Here is a 15,000-nt window from a genome sequence, read left to right on the forward strand (position 1 = left end):
CTGATGTGTGTGTAATGCCATTTTTTCATGTTTTGGATTGCTTGAGAGACCTTCTGCAGAGGCTTCATAAAATACAGTATGTTGAGAAATTCTGAGTAGTCTTCATTTCATACCATATACTCTTTTTATTGATAAATATATTATTGTTCAGACTTTGAGCCTCATTACATGATTTCCTTGAATTTTTAAGTGAAAGTGTATGGATTAAATATTCTTTTTAAACTTTTTAGGAGGAAAGTCAACTGAAGTCTGGGGAATGTCAGCAAACACAGGACACTTGTTATACGTATGTAATACTGGTGGATGTAATCGACAACAAACAGCATCAAAGCCTATACATGTGTTGGTTGTCCGGCGAGTAACGCAGATTGTCAGGGCCATTGATCCACAGTCTGGAGAGGAGAGGTAGGAAAAGATTCTCGTATGTAATGTGTATAGTAAAGCCTTGCATTTAGTGGTACTGAAAAAGGTTGCCTAATACAATTTCATCATATGTAAATAATAACATTATTTGAAAAAAAAACATACTTTGTTTTGGGGGCAGCAGAGTTTTCATGCTCTTTTACTTGGTTAGGATATTATGATATGAAATAGGTGACCAGATGTGATGAGGAGTAGTAGTTTGTAATGGTCACTGATTACAATTTTGTCAAATGCAAACATGCCAAATGTGAGGCTCTACTGTATGTATATATTTGCACAGTGTTATGTGTATTCACTTCCACGTTCTGTCCGTTTACCTCCTCTTGAAAAACAGTGATGAAAAGGAAGAGGAAATAGGCATTAATGATTAAGATAGAAATGAAAATAGAATCAATAACAGATAAATTTGATTTCAAGGTGGAACTTCAGTGTTGGCCAGCATGAGGTAAATCTTGCTGGTGGAGGCTGTGAGGGGATGAGCAGAGGAGAAGAGGAGGAGGAGCTCCCTTCCCTTCATTTTGTCGTACCTGACGGCATCATAATGGGCATGGACGAAAAAGGCCATCTTCTCTGGCAGCAGAAGGTGAGTTTATGGGAATCATCTGTTGAATAATTTGATTGTGATGAATAACATTTGTTTAGACAGTTTTGATTGTTTGCTTTTGTCATTGTTTGTAAGTTAGTTTAAGTTAAGAATGTACTTGATTATGTTTCTATTAATTAATACTTCTGTACATATTTATATGCAATATATATAGTAACACAAAGTGAGGAATATGAAATCGCCAAGGTTATTGAAATATTTGTTAGAACTTAACATTAGCTTTAAGATATTATTATATGCAGTGTAAGCATTTTGTAAATTGTTAGATTATTTAGTGTAAATTCCCTGTGAAGAAAATCTGTAATTCCATTTAGAACGACGAGAGTTTATTTTAATAAATGTAGGAAAAGCCACAGTACAATGGTTATGATTAATGACGTCTTTTTTGCTGTAAAGGTAATTCTCTTTTATACCACTTATACCAGCAAGAGCTTGGAGGTGTTTTTGGTCTAAGAAAATTTCCATTTATCATTTACAATTTTTTCTTCTGCCACAAGATTCTAAGTGAAGCTGTGAGGACTGACTTTGGGTACTTTTATTTAAAAGATAATCAAGTCGATTTTTTTCTTTCAGCTGGCATCACCTGTGGTCAGTGCATGGAGGATACAGGGAAGTGATATTCAGCAGATTGACTTGTTTAGCACAAACAGTGTACCAGCTTTGTGTCCAGAATCAGGACAATCATATGGAGAAAATACAGAGGTCAGTTGTAATTACTGTGTCTCTAGGTTTTGTGTGATTTTGAGATTTTTTTCTCCTAATCATGAGAATTTTTAAGTATTTGGATTAGTTGGCAGTTTCTGTATATATGTTTTTGGGGGAAATTGAAAAATGATATAGCATGTATCATCAGCTAATGGTTTATAGGATAAGAAACTTTTAAATTCATGCCAAGTATACAAATAGTTCAAATCAGTCTTTTTTCGGATTATTTATTATTTTATAGAAAATGTTAATGTGATATTTTTGTGATTAATTAATGTTTGTTTTATAAGGGAAGTCACCTTACAGTCACAAAAACCTTTCATTTCAACAGAATGAGCATTTACATCTAGGAAAAGGTATTTATGCGAAAGTGCTTACGGGGAACTTGCCTGGAAAACAAGCTGTTGTGCCATATGCAACTTCATTTGATGTGATTTGATTATTCTGAATTATCAGTATGACCAGGATGGGGACCAGCAACAGCCTGCCTTGTACGTAGGGGTTCATCAGAAACAGCTCTATATACAGCAGAGTGGCAACATGAGGAAGAGGGTCAACTCTGCAATCAGGATTTATGCATCTGATTTACCCATTCCAGGTATGCTATGCTTTATGCACTAATTGATTGATACAGCAATAAGATATACATTTTTTTTGGCTATATTGTGATTTCCTAAATAGTGACTAAACTATGGCATCAAAACATTCATTGATATGAGTTTGATTTCAGCGGAAACATCATTCCCACGTGTTCAGTGGCGCCCTTACTTAGCAACAGCACTATCCCGAACCCCAATTGTTAATTATAACAGACGGAAGCACCCATTGCTCCTCAGCTATGACCAGAAAGAGGAGAATACTGCAGTTGCAGTTGCTCACCAGATAGACTATCCTTTTGGTAAGCTATGAAAAGGCCATTATGTTATAGGTTAAGTGGCAGATTATTCACTGTCCTGCCCCAAAATTTGATGATTGTAAAAGAATAGAAAATAAAAATCGAAGAATTTATATTGTCATAGGCCTAGGTGAGAAGTTAGACATCTTGGTGTGTCTGTGTGTGCATGTGAGAGAGAGAGAGAGAGAGAGAGAGAGAGAGAGAGAGAGAGAGAGAGAGAGAGAGAGAGAGAGAGAGAGAGAGAGAGAGAGAGAGAGAGAGAGAGACAGGTAAGAGAGAGTGAGATTCATCCATCCATCCATCCATCCATCCATCCATCCATCCATCCATCCATCCATCCATCCATCCATCCATCCATCCATCCATCCATCCATCCATCCATCCATCCATCCATCCATCCATCCATCCATCCATTCATCCATCCATCCATCCATCCAAACACATCCATATGCATATATTTATACATATACATATATATGTACTTATATGCACATGTATATATTCATATGTATTATTGTATGTCTGTGAGAATATGAGGATATAGAAAAAATATATAATTTATTAATCATAGTACATAATTCTGGAAAGTGAATGATAAATTTGTTGTTATTTCTTTTTGTTAAAAGTTTTGTCACCTTTTCTCATTTTATATTACTATTCCAAATTTCTGCTATCTAGATGGCATGTGTATGCCACTTGCATTCTTATTACTGGATGACACTCTTGGACTTGGTTCTAAAGGTAATCTTTAAAGAAAGTATATGTGCTTACTAAAGATGTGTATTGAAGGTTTAGTAATGGAGATAGGTAACAGTAGTAATATAGTTGTGTATGATAAATGCTGGTTGATGAATATATTAAGTATTATATTATCATTAGATTTATTAATTAATGTAGCTTCTCCATAGGCTGCATAATGGATATGTTTCTGTAATTTTTGAAGTAGGGTCTGGTATTTGTGGGATTAATCATAGGTATTAAGAAAAACAAGGAAAATGTATATAGCCAGAAAAAAAAGTGTAAATAGCTAAATTTGTGTAAATGAACAAACGTGTAGGCATTTTAGAAATTAAATTATCGGCTTGAAAGGGGTGTCGTGTAACACCTTTTCATCATTTAAAACGGTATATTTCACAGTATCACCATCCAATATCCAATGTAGTTTTGTTTTGAATTTTGTTTAAATTTAGATGTTCCCACAAGTACTTAGGTATCAAGAAGTAAGTTGATTATTGCTTGATTATTTGTGAAGATTTTTGTTTTTGTGCTGATACTATTAATACTTTTGTTGTTTTTATTATCATTATGTTTTTGTAATGTTGCTAACAATGCTATTATTAATAAATATATTAAAGGATATATATTACTGAAAAAGGATAAAGAAGTGAGACCAGATGGGTCTAAGCTAATTACCTCCTTGGTGACTGAGCACTTTTGAAGTCATCTGTGTGTAAAGGAAACTAATTAATTAAAATCACAGTGGGTTTGTCATTATGTACATACCCTCCAGCCATCAGCAGGCTAAGGACTGGCAGTAAGTGTGGTTAGAGGATTAGTACATTGCTACACAACAGAGATCTTAACCATAAGGGAATAATGTGTTGTGAGATATTTTCATGGACTGTTTGTGTAAGGAAGGGTGAGAAGCAGATTGATAATTGAAAGATTTGATATGCAGGATTGTCCTATTTTTACCTCCATGAAGACTTCCATTTCAGTGTGATGCATTTTGTATTGCTTTATTATTTACCTGTTTTAAAGTGGCTTTGAGGTTTCATTGCAAGATTTTTAGACTACCTTGTATACTGCACAATGATCCTGTAATTTTGTACATCTTCCCGAAAAGTGCCTAATGATTTTGAATGTCCAGGAGTGTGAAATTAGAGAACAGGTTGTGTTTCTGATATATTGGTCATCAGGAAGTGCACAGTAAATCTTTTTGAAGTTATAACATAACGTATAGAAAAAGATATATATATTATTGTTTTTTATCAGATAATGGCTATTACCTCTATGGCGAAAGTGAGGGTCAGCTTAATCTGAGTCGTCCCTTGGAGGCCCCCACAGGTATGCCCGAGGATGAAGATGAAACCATTATGGACGATGTGGCAGCGCAGATTCTTCACATATGCTTTCACATTGGGTAAGTTAGATACATTTGCTAAGCTATGTTTTGTTTAGCCTTGTGCTGTGTTGAAATAATTATACTAGTTTTTAAGCTTGAAAGTATACCTCAGTCTTTAAGTGGTCTTCTATTTAATACAAGTACAGAAAGTTATGTGAAATGAATATATGTACACTTTAACAATATTTGGCAATGAGTTTTGTGTGTTACAGGCCTGAAACTTGGATGAAACTGGTTTGTGGTGTTGCTTGCTATGCCTTGCTTCACTTTCTTCTGTTGCGGTACATTCTAGTCAGCATGAGACGTCAAGTGACACAGCAAACCCTCAATCTGGTTACGCAGATGCTGAATCTCATCATTCAGAATAATCCACATGTGTGTAGTAATTTGTTTTTTTTCTTTGACCGATAGTTTTTGGGTATTTTCACACTTTAATGTTAGGATTTCTTTTGTTTCCGTATTAATGCAATTTTTTTTTTTTCTAGAAATAGTTTGAATGTTTTTCATATTGACTAACAAATAATAGTAAAGCCATAGCCTTTTTAACTATTTGTTCTGAAAAATTTGCATTTATTTTACCTTTTGCATTGTATGGTTTTCAGATCCTGGCATTAATTCACCGAATGGGAGTGCAGGTGCCCCAGGTTGCTGCACCACCTGCGCCACCTGTGCCACCTGCTCCAGCTCCTACTGAGGTTCCTGTCTTGACAAGTAATCCTACGGCAGATTCAGCCTTGCCGGAGAAGAGCGAACCCCCGACACCCCAGTTCACTTCAAGGTTAGTGAAGTCATGGATTAGTTCTCATTACAGACGCTTGTCGGCTTTTCAGTTGGGTTTTTGTGCCTTCACGTCCAGAAGGGGATTTCGTGTCATGCTCTTTGGTCTGTTGGGTTTCTTGGTGGGAAACACGTAGTGGGAATTATATTATTTTTGGGAGTCATTGCATTTTGAGAATTCAGAACTTTGATTTTTTTTTCCTCAAAAACTATAAGAGATGTTTAGTTGTTTTTTTTTCTCTCTGAGAAGAGTATGTGATTTAGGCTAACGTAATTTTCCATAAAGTGCCAAGGTTCAGAGGAAGAAAAAAAATAAGTTGAGTGCCAGTATTACAATTGCATTTTTCGAAATTCATGCTTGCAGGTATGCAACAGACTTTGAGCCCATGCACTGCCTGGGACGTGGCGGCTTCGGTGTAGTGTTTCAGGTCCGGAACAAGCTTGATGAGAATGAATATGCCGTCAAGAGGATAACATTACCAGCAAAGTAAGAAAAGGATTGATTATGTTCTTGGGATTCACTTTAGGTAATAAAGAAAAAAATGCATTTGGAGAAGGTCAAAGTTAATCTTAAAACATTTTGGGTACCAGAAAGTATTTTCAAGAACACGTTTAATTTGCGGGAATGTATGAGGATGTTTTCTAGTTGGAAAAATATGTATCACCAATTCTCTCTTTTATTCAGAAATTGTTTTTATATTTTATGGTACTGGTGACTAGATGAGAAACATGCAATGCTATTTATTAGGGGTTGAGAAATCCATTAGTCAGCTATGTATAAAATCATAGGTCTTTAGGTTATGCACTAAAGCACCAACACATATTAACTCAATATTTATGATTTTACACCAAGCTAAACATGCAGTAAAGAGTATGCGTATTACATAGTTACAGAATATACTTTGTATTTTGAAAAAAATCAGTAAATATTAATCCACATCTTAACCATACCAGTTGGTTTCTTAACTTCTTGAAAAAGGAAAGAAAAGAGCAGAAAAGAAGGAAAAGAACTAGTTGTACATGTCAGCTGAACAATTAATTTAGAAGAAAACTTTGAAATTCCAAATTATTCTTGTAGTGTATGCATACGAAATTTAAAACTTCAGATACTAATACATTCCTCATATTCAGGGAATCATCTGCAGAGAGAGTAAAGCGTGAAGTCCGTGCACTTGCCAAGTTGAACCACACAAATATTGTGCGTTATTACAACAGCTGGTTGGAATCGCCTCCTCCTGGTTGGCAAGATGAGTCTCTGTCTCTTTTACAGAGTGGGTAAGTGATTAATTGATGGATTTTGTACTTTCCTTAGTGGTGTAGTAGTGTTTTATTTTGTATTTTTCTCATGCTACTGTGATTGTGTTGAGGGAATCACTTTTGATGTATGGCTTTCTTAAAGATTGTGCTGTTTTTTGAAAGGTTAAAATATTTGCATCTCATTTCATTTAGGTTATTGCTATTTTTATTATTAATTTGTCTAATCTCTCCCCCCTTTCAAGATCTGAAGCTTTGTCCACGTCCCCTTTCTCTCATGGGGCAGAAGAGACCCGTGACAAGGCCCAGGAAGAGAGCTTTGCTTGTCGAGATGCAGACGAAGGCTTGAATGATTCTCTTTCGGATGTGTTTAACAAACTCGCCCCCAAACCTTATGAAAGTTATAGCATGGTTGAGGACCAGAAAGGCAGAAATGGGTCCTATACTGGATATAAGGAGGAGTCTGAAGAGGAATCTGAGATGGAGGAGGAGGAGGAGTCTGAGGGTTTGCAAGAAAACACAGATAAGTCTTCCAGTTGGTGGCAGAATGATAGCAAAACAGGAGATATTCAGGACACCCAGAATGATTTTGCTGCAGAAGATTCGTTTGAGATAGTTTTTGAGAATCCTGAAGCAAAACCGAGTGAGAGAAGTGATGACTGCACAAGTAATAAAAGTGACTCTAAAGATGCTGGCATTCAGATTCAAAACAATGCTAGTGAATTAGAGGACAGTCTTAGTCAGTCAATAGTTTTTCAAGACTCAGGGTGTGATAATGAGAACAGTTTATCACTACACAGTCCTGTATTTGAGGATAAAAGCGCTAGTCAAGAAAGAAGTAGCCAGAGCAAGGAAAGCCACAAAAAGCTGCGGAAGAGGAAGAGATTACAGAGCCATCCCTTTGGGAGTGATTCAAAGGAAACGAGTGAGAGACCAAGAACGTTAAGCCTTCAGACAAGTATGGAGAAGATAACATCCCACTCCAAAGAAGAGGCCAGTGTTCTCCGCAGCAGGACCTTCTTATATATCCAGATGGAGCTTTGTCAGAGGGAAAGCCTGAAGGACTGGCTCTTGCAAAATGAAATTAGAAATAAAAAGACTATCTGTGATATGTTCAATGATATTGTGAAGGCTGTTGAATATGTCCATGATAATCAGCTTATGCATCGAGATCTGAAGGTAATGTGGTCTTTTGATTTCTTTGGAATATCTATGTGAATTGATGAATTTAATTTTCATTATCAATGTCAGAAGCAGGCATTTTTATTATGAATCAATTTTATTGCATTGCACTATTTTTTAGAAATAAAATTCTCTCTTTTTCAGCCTTCTAATATCTTCTTCTCACTCGATGGCAAAATAAAAATAGGAGACTTTGGGTTGGTAACCACTATTGCAGAGGACCTGCGAACCCCAGGGGTTGTTCAGCCAGGCTACATGGGTAGACTGCCTGATAGTCACCACACCCATCGTGTGGGGACTCAGCTTTACATGAGCCCCGAGCAAGTAAGTTAAAAAAAGTGTTAACTATTTGATTTGCTTTTTCATAAAAGTTCTGAAGTTATCTGTCCATTATAACAATTGAAGAACATTCTTAGAGAACTGTAATATAAAAGAGAGAAGAAAAGATTTCTGTTGTAGAGTATGTATGTGACTGTGTTTTCAACCCATTGGCATGAGTACATGTACTGTCCACTGTAGTTTTTTGTGGATTTTTACACATGTGGCTCTACAAATGCTCAGCCAACAAGGAGTGAATTAGTAACTAGTATTGAATTTTAAAAAGTGATATTTTCAAAACCAGCAAAGAAGTAAGGCATTTGAAGCTGGAGTAGACTGATGAAGGAAAAATTAAGATTCAAGTTGCTAAGTGCATAATGCTATTTCTACTTAATTAGTATATCATTGTTTGATTTGTTGATCTTAAGATGTTAATAAACAGCAGCCTGGATTTATTGCATCTCCATAATTTGATATCAATAAAATGATAACTGACCATGTAATATATTTTAACAATAAAATGAGATAGGTCAGTTTAAGTTAAATTCTTAAGAATAGGATCTGAGGCAGACTTTTACCAACAACGCAGTAACTCTGGCAACATTTCGTAGTGTCTTAAGTTAAGACCAGTGACACCTAATAGTGTCTCACCATAGTTTTTTGCTGGTGGAAATATGGCTTTATGTCCTGCTATCAATGAACAATGGATTAAATTATATATTGGTTTTATTGCAGGTGATGGGCCAAGTCTATGATTACAAAGTAGACATATACTCCTTGGGACTCATTTTCTTTGAGATGCTAGTGCCATTTTCCACTGGTATGGAGCGTCTGACAGTCATGACCCGTGTACGAGAAGGAACGTTCCCAGATGGCTTCATAGAAAGTTATCCTGATGAGGTAAACTACTTTAATTAAAGACAAATTCCATGTTGTTATGTAAAGGTGACTAGTAAATTTTTATTTAACAGTTTTAAATGGGTTAATTTTACAGACTCAGCTAAGTAATATTGTTAGGCCTCATACAAATGCACACAACAAAATGCCCTCAACCACATGGCTAAGTGCCCATTTGCTCACACACCCACGCACACTCACACACCCACACACCCACCCATCCACACACCCACCATCATCACACACACACCCACACACACACCTACACACTCCCACACACCTCCACACACCCACATACCCATAGACCAACACACATCTAAGCACACCCATACTACTGTGATGTTTATCTCATCTGTCTCTCTTTCATCATTAAACCTCTCCTGACCCCTACAGACACAGTTACTGAAGCTCATGCTCTCTGCCAATCCGGACATGCGTCCCACAACAAGGGGCATCCGTGCCAGAAACCCTCTGAGGCCTCTCCAGGGCATCTCTGTCGAAGACATCCAGCCTGAAGATCACTTCCATCTCTCCCGTCAGCGCTCCCTTGTACATTCCCAGTCATCCTGTTACTCCATCGCCTCATCCACTTCATCAGGGAGATGATGATGATGATGATGTCAGGAAAACATATCTTCTGTCGTGGGAGTTTTCCATGATTTCCTTCATCCTCATTCTTCAAGTGATTTGTTCATCAGTGCTTTTAGTCCTGTCCTTATACCTCATCTCAAACAGTCATGTAATAAGTTTCCATAGGCTAGAAAACTTGTATCACTGCTCATCAAAGATCTGTTGTTTGCTTGCAAAATGTATGCTGTCATGGTAAAATTTTTGTTAATATTTTAGTAGCTTTATCATGGGTTTTGACCATCTTTTATCAATAGGGTCATTATCTGAAAAGTGAATGGGGTGTTTACATGGCACTTTTTGGAGGTTGTACTATAAGCAAATGTTATCACAAACATTAAAAAATTATACATATATTTTTTTTTCTATTTCTCTCTTCTCTTTGGTGCAGAAAGAAGTTCCATACTGAGCTTGTTAAGGTAGATAATACAAAATCTAATACTATTAACTATTGTGGGAGTCTAGAGTGGGTTTCTGATGTTATGAAACAAAGAACAGTACTTATAGTGTGCATAAGTAACACTTCCCTCACTCTAATAAACTGTGAAAGATGGTTCCCTGGTATTTCCGTAACACAACCTTGAAATTATCTCTACTCTGGGATGCATGTAAGTGGTCTATATACATTTTCAAAATCCAAAAATAAGATATGTATTATTAGTTACCTATAGTCATAGAGTATATCTCTTTATTATTTTTCCCTGATATTCACACCACAGTAAAACTGAGCCTTTGTTTATGATATTTTTGATTTCATGATATTGTAAGTAGAGGGATTACCTATTAGAAGAGAGTCTGCATTTTAATTTTTTTGTGATTTGATATTACATATGATTTTCATATTTTGTCTCTGGAGAGGTTAGACCAAACGAAGATGAGTCATAGCCACACAAACTCAAAAAATGCAAAAAAAAACAAACAAAAAGTATTGAGTGGTTGTTTTTTGGAGGACAGAGAGCTTTGTATCATTATGATGAAGACCAAAGGCTGTTTTGATTATTGTAGATTGTTGTGGAGTATATGCTTTGAGTGGTATAAATTTATTTTGTTATATTTAATCATCATCAAGTATCATGTAGCTATCATTCATTAGCAATGATATTGAGTATTCACAAGTAGCATTAAACTATGGTTAGTCATAGTACATCGTGTGCAAGCGTCGCTTATTACCATTAGTATTACATTCATGTGAGTAAAGGGTTTGAAAAGCACAAGACAGTTGTTCAGACTTCACAGGTTGAAAATGACATTTTTTAACAGTGTTTGTGATGATATTTAGAACCAGCAGATGGCTTAAAGTGTGTAAAGTGTTGGGGAAACCCCACAAGATGCTTTGAAGTTGGGTTTTAATTGTATCCATATAATTTGGCTCTATATTTTTACATATGGTAAAAATAATCAAATCTTGATGTTCAGTTGAACATAATATAACGTAGAAATTAGTTTATTTGAGTGATTTTTTTTTTTTTTTATTCTTTATTAACAGATTTGTTTTTAAAGAAAAACAGCAGTTTACCATAGTATTACAAAAATATGCCTAAACAATTATATCTTTCCTGAAGAAAATGAGGAATTAGTTTTCTTATTGTTTCTCAGTCAGTAGGAGAAGGTGGAGCTGTTAATGCATGTTTTTTTCCATACTGTACTGTGAATTTGATGGTATTGATTTTAGGCATGTAATGATAAATTGCTACAGGTTATTTCAGGAGATTGAATCCATAGTCAGTATTTCTTCCCTTGTATGTTTAGATATTCATGTGTTAATGGATTAAATAAAAAAACCCGGTGTACTTGTTAATGTATTCCAAATGAATGAAGATTTATTTATTTAACTCAAAGACCCCGGGAAAATGTTGTATTCACTGTATTATCATTTTGTGACATGTCATTGCACTTAGATGGCTCTGCAAGTGCTTAGCCACAAAGGAATCAATTAGTAGATCTTGTGACCTTACCTGATTTCACTTTTCCTTGAGTTTGTGAGAAAAACGCTTTTCTTTAATAATGCGATCACTATCGATGCTGTTATCCTTATTATAGACTTATAATTATTATGATGTAATCGACATTACTAACAGCGATATTAAATACCAGATAATATTTCTAAAAAATCAAGGAAAAGGGTAAACAGGTGAGACAGGTAGTACTCATAATTGGCTCATTGGTGAATTATATCTTGTGGAGCCATCTGTGTGTAAAGACATCTAATAGATCAAACTCATGGCATGTACATATGTGGCATCCCTGGTGGTTTGGGGTTAATGTTAAAGGAATTCTTATCAAGTCGGTCTTGTGAAAAAAGTTGACAGTTGGAAAATATGTATAAAGAACATACAATAAGCTCATTCTTGATTATTATAGTTATGATATTGTTACATATGTGTCTTTTTCTTATATGATTCATATTCTGGTTGTTATTGAGTCAACAAATTCTATCTAATGCCATGGAAATTATAAAAAAAAGAATTTTATTTTTATATATAAAAAGTACGGGGAAAATACTGTGATATATTATATTTCCCAGTTTTTGCATTACTGTCTTGCCTGAGCTACAGTTATGTCTGGATATGGCTTGGCAACAGAGAGTCAGTGCTGAATGGGTGGAGTGGATGGGGTGGGGCGGGGGGGAGGGGGAGATTCAGAGATATTCCAGTTACATTCGTTTTATATAACCTTCTCCTCTCTTGTTTTTTTTGTTTTTTTTCTTTGTATCTGTTTAAGCTTTCCCCTATTTATGCAACTTGAATTTAGTACAATGAAAAGTTTGTGTAATGGCTGATAACTTTACTCCTCGAACAATATGTGTACGTGACTGCCATAAGGTGTTGACATTTTTGGATTTTTTAAGATGTATGTTAATTTCCAAATAAGATATTAAACTTATGGCCAAAATATGCGTCTTTTTATTCCTTATTCCTACGTTATGTAAATGTTAGCACAATGAAGTGAGGGTAATCTTCATTCTTTTTGAAAAGGAACAACAGTCATGTGATATATGCTTGAGTTATCCTTTGTTAGTTTTCCAGTGAAGGACACCGAACTTAAACATAGCACACCCTCGCCTCCCCAATTGCAAGCGCACGTGCTCTCACACACACACACACACACACACACACACACACACACACACACACACACACACACACACACACACACACACACACACACACACACACACACACACACACACACACACACACACACACACACACACACACACACACACACACACACACACACACACACACACACACAACACACACACACACAAGCCTCGCATGTAACTGCATACACATGCGATATATGCATGAAAATATTGCATACACTATTAACAAGTGCACACATGAAATTAAGTTGATATGACTATATTTATGCATTTAGTCAGGGAAAGGGAGTACAGCTACGTAAATATGAAACTGAAGCTTCACATCCGTTTGAAAATTAATATGTAATTTTCCCTCTTATTTCCATAAAGCATTGAATCTGTTAGGGATAAAGAAAAGCACTCGTTTGTTTCAATGAACTTTCCCACTTTTCATTGACTTACAATAAAGAATCACACAAAATTCTACAGAAATGGGGACATACACCCCTTTATAGTAAACTAAAACTATATGTTACATAGGCTTGAGGGAGGTCATAGTGGCAATGACTGATGAATGGCAGTGCGTGGGGGCTTTCGTCCACAACGTTGCCCAGATGGTAAGAAACGGAGTAAAGGAAGCAGACTGACAAAGCGCTGATAACGATGCCAGGAACCCTAAGGTGAAGTGTATCCTCCTAAAATATTTCCTCCGCCGGACACCCCCAGCTCGCCTGAGTAACCGAAAACGGCCCTCCCAACCTCTCCCTTGTCGCCTCTGAGCCCCGGAGGCCCGCGGTCGCCGGGGATGCCGCGGCCGGCGTCGCCCTTGCGCCCTTGCGGCCCGGGCGTGCCGTAGCAGCAGTCGCCCTTCCGGCCCTTGTCGCCGGGGCTGCCGGGAGGACCCGGGTCGCCCGCGGGGCCCACGAGGCAGCTCGAGCCCGGGCAGCGTCCCGGCTCCCCGGCGGGGCCCCTGTCGCCCTTGGCCCCGGGGTCGCCCTCCTCGCCCGGCTCCCCTGGCTCGCCCACCATCTCGTACGCTGGGGAAGAAGCACGGCGTGAGCTGAGGCAGGAGAGAGAGGGAGAGAGGGAGAGAGGGAGAGAGAGAGAGAGAGAGAGAGAGAGAGAGAGAGAGAGAGAGAGAGAGAGAGAGAGAGAGAGAGAGAGAGAGAGAGAGAGAGAGAGAGAGAGAGAGAGAGAGAGAGAGAGAGAGAGAGAGAGAGAGAGAGAGAAAGAGAGATAAATATATATATATATATATATATATATATATATATATAGAGAGAGAGAGAGAGAGAGAGAGAGAGAGGGAGAGAGAGAGAGATAGAGAGAGAGAGACTGGAGGAGTACACAAAATGTAAAAGATACTTAACTCTAACACAGAGCTTTAGTAGATAGCAAACTTCTATCTACAAGGAAAAAAAAAAAAAAAAAAATACCCCTATTATCTGAGTTCAGGTATTTATCAGAAACAAAATTCCAATTATGGTTAGTTACAGTCACGATCCGACAGTGACTTCACGTGTAATTCTGGTAACAAACCAGTTAATCAGGAAACATGCTTGAATAAGATTGGGGTAAAACTTAAACACCCTCTTTGGGACAATACTCGTATAAAACCACTAAATTCCTTACCTCCCTCGACAGCCAGACGCATGCGGAAGATGGCGGCCACGAGAAGGTCGATTCGAGTGTCGAGTTTGGAGATCAGGTCGATCTGGTCCCTCACCACCAGGTACTTGGAGACCAGCAGACTGATGTCCCAGGGGCACTCCTCGTCCCCTTCCTGTAGAACGGCGAGGGGGAGGTGGGAAAAATCACAGTAGAAATGTTTTGTAGGAAATGAAAACAACAGATAAGCGTTATACCCTCAGTGCCTGTGCCTTCGGGTGCGATCATACTGGAGGATAATATGATGAAAAAGTAATATACATAAGCTGTCTACGGGTAAGCATGAGCAATGTCCCTTAGTGAACAGGCCTTGCACCCGCGTGCAGGAAAGGATTGCATATTCGGTGACAATGAAGCACCCTTTAGCATCGAGGTAACGCTGAAACATGTAAGGAAAATACAAAAAAAAAAGATTCTGCTGTAAAATTGTGTCACATGAA

At 37.4% G+C, this 15,000-nt stretch overlaps 2 protein-coding genes across 3 annotated transcripts in view; one reads left to right on the top strand and one right to left on the bottom strand.

Annotated features, from left to right (window-relative positions):
- LOC125032664 (eukaryotic translation initiation factor 2-alpha kinase-like) overlaps positions 1 to 12,699 on the top strand; it is a 20,571-nt gene extending 7,872 nt beyond the window's left edge. Inside the window, exons 1-15 of one of the 2 annotated variants that reach the window (XM_047623912.1) lie at positions 1 to 76; positions 231 to 405; positions 841 to 1,006; positions 1,601 to 1,729; positions 2,189 to 2,330; positions 2,463 to 2,630; positions 4,623 to 4,770; positions 4,965 to 5,127; positions 5,355 to 5,530; positions 5,894 to 6,016; positions 6,661 to 6,804; positions 7,029 to 7,962; positions 8,110 to 8,289; positions 9,019 to 9,183; positions 9,574 to 12,699. The exon at positions 1 to 76 is cut by the window's left edge and continues 64 nt beyond it. In XM_047623912.1, coding sequence (XP_047479868.1) covers positions 257 to 405; positions 841 to 1,006; positions 1,601 to 1,729; positions 2,189 to 2,330; positions 2,463 to 2,630; positions 4,623 to 4,770; positions 4,965 to 5,127; positions 5,355 to 5,530; positions 5,894 to 6,016; positions 6,661 to 6,804; positions 7,029 to 7,962; positions 8,110 to 8,289; positions 9,019 to 9,183; positions 9,574 to 9,786 — 3,000 coding nt within the window. In that variant the 5' untranslated portion in view covers positions 1 to 76; positions 231 to 256 and the 3' untranslated portion in view covers positions 9,787 to 12,699. The remainder of the gene's footprint in view (positions 77 to 230; positions 406 to 840; positions 1,007 to 1,600; positions 1,730 to 2,188; positions 2,331 to 2,462; positions 2,631 to 4,622; positions 4,771 to 4,964; positions 5,128 to 5,354; positions 5,531 to 5,893; positions 6,017 to 6,660; positions 6,805 to 7,028; positions 7,963 to 8,109; positions 8,290 to 9,018; positions 9,184 to 9,573) is intronic. The other variant, XM_047623911.1, reaches the window with a different exon arrangement.
- A 617-nt stretch (positions 12,700 to 13,316) lies between these two features.
- The window catches only part of LOC125032665 (collagen alpha-5(IV) chain-like), an 8,986-nt gene continuing 7,302 nt past the window's right edge, over positions 13,317 to 15,000 (bottom strand). Inside the window, exons 4-5 of the mRNA XM_047623913.1 lie at positions 14,525 to 14,675; positions 13,317 to 13,929 (exon numbers count right to left, since the gene is read on the bottom strand). Coding sequence (XP_047479869.1) covers positions 13,568 to 13,929; positions 14,525 to 14,675 — 513 coding nt within the window. The 3' untranslated portion in view covers positions 13,317 to 13,567. The remainder of the gene's footprint in view (positions 13,930 to 14,524; positions 14,676 to 15,000) is intronic.

This window comes from Penaeus chinensis, chromosome 15 (assembly GCF_019202785.1).
Source record: "Penaeus chinensis breed Huanghai No. 1 chromosome 15, ASM1920278v2, whole genome shotgun sequence".
NCBI classification, from domain to species: Eukaryota; Metazoa; Arthropoda; class Malacostraca; order Decapoda; family Penaeidae; genus Penaeus; species Penaeus chinensis.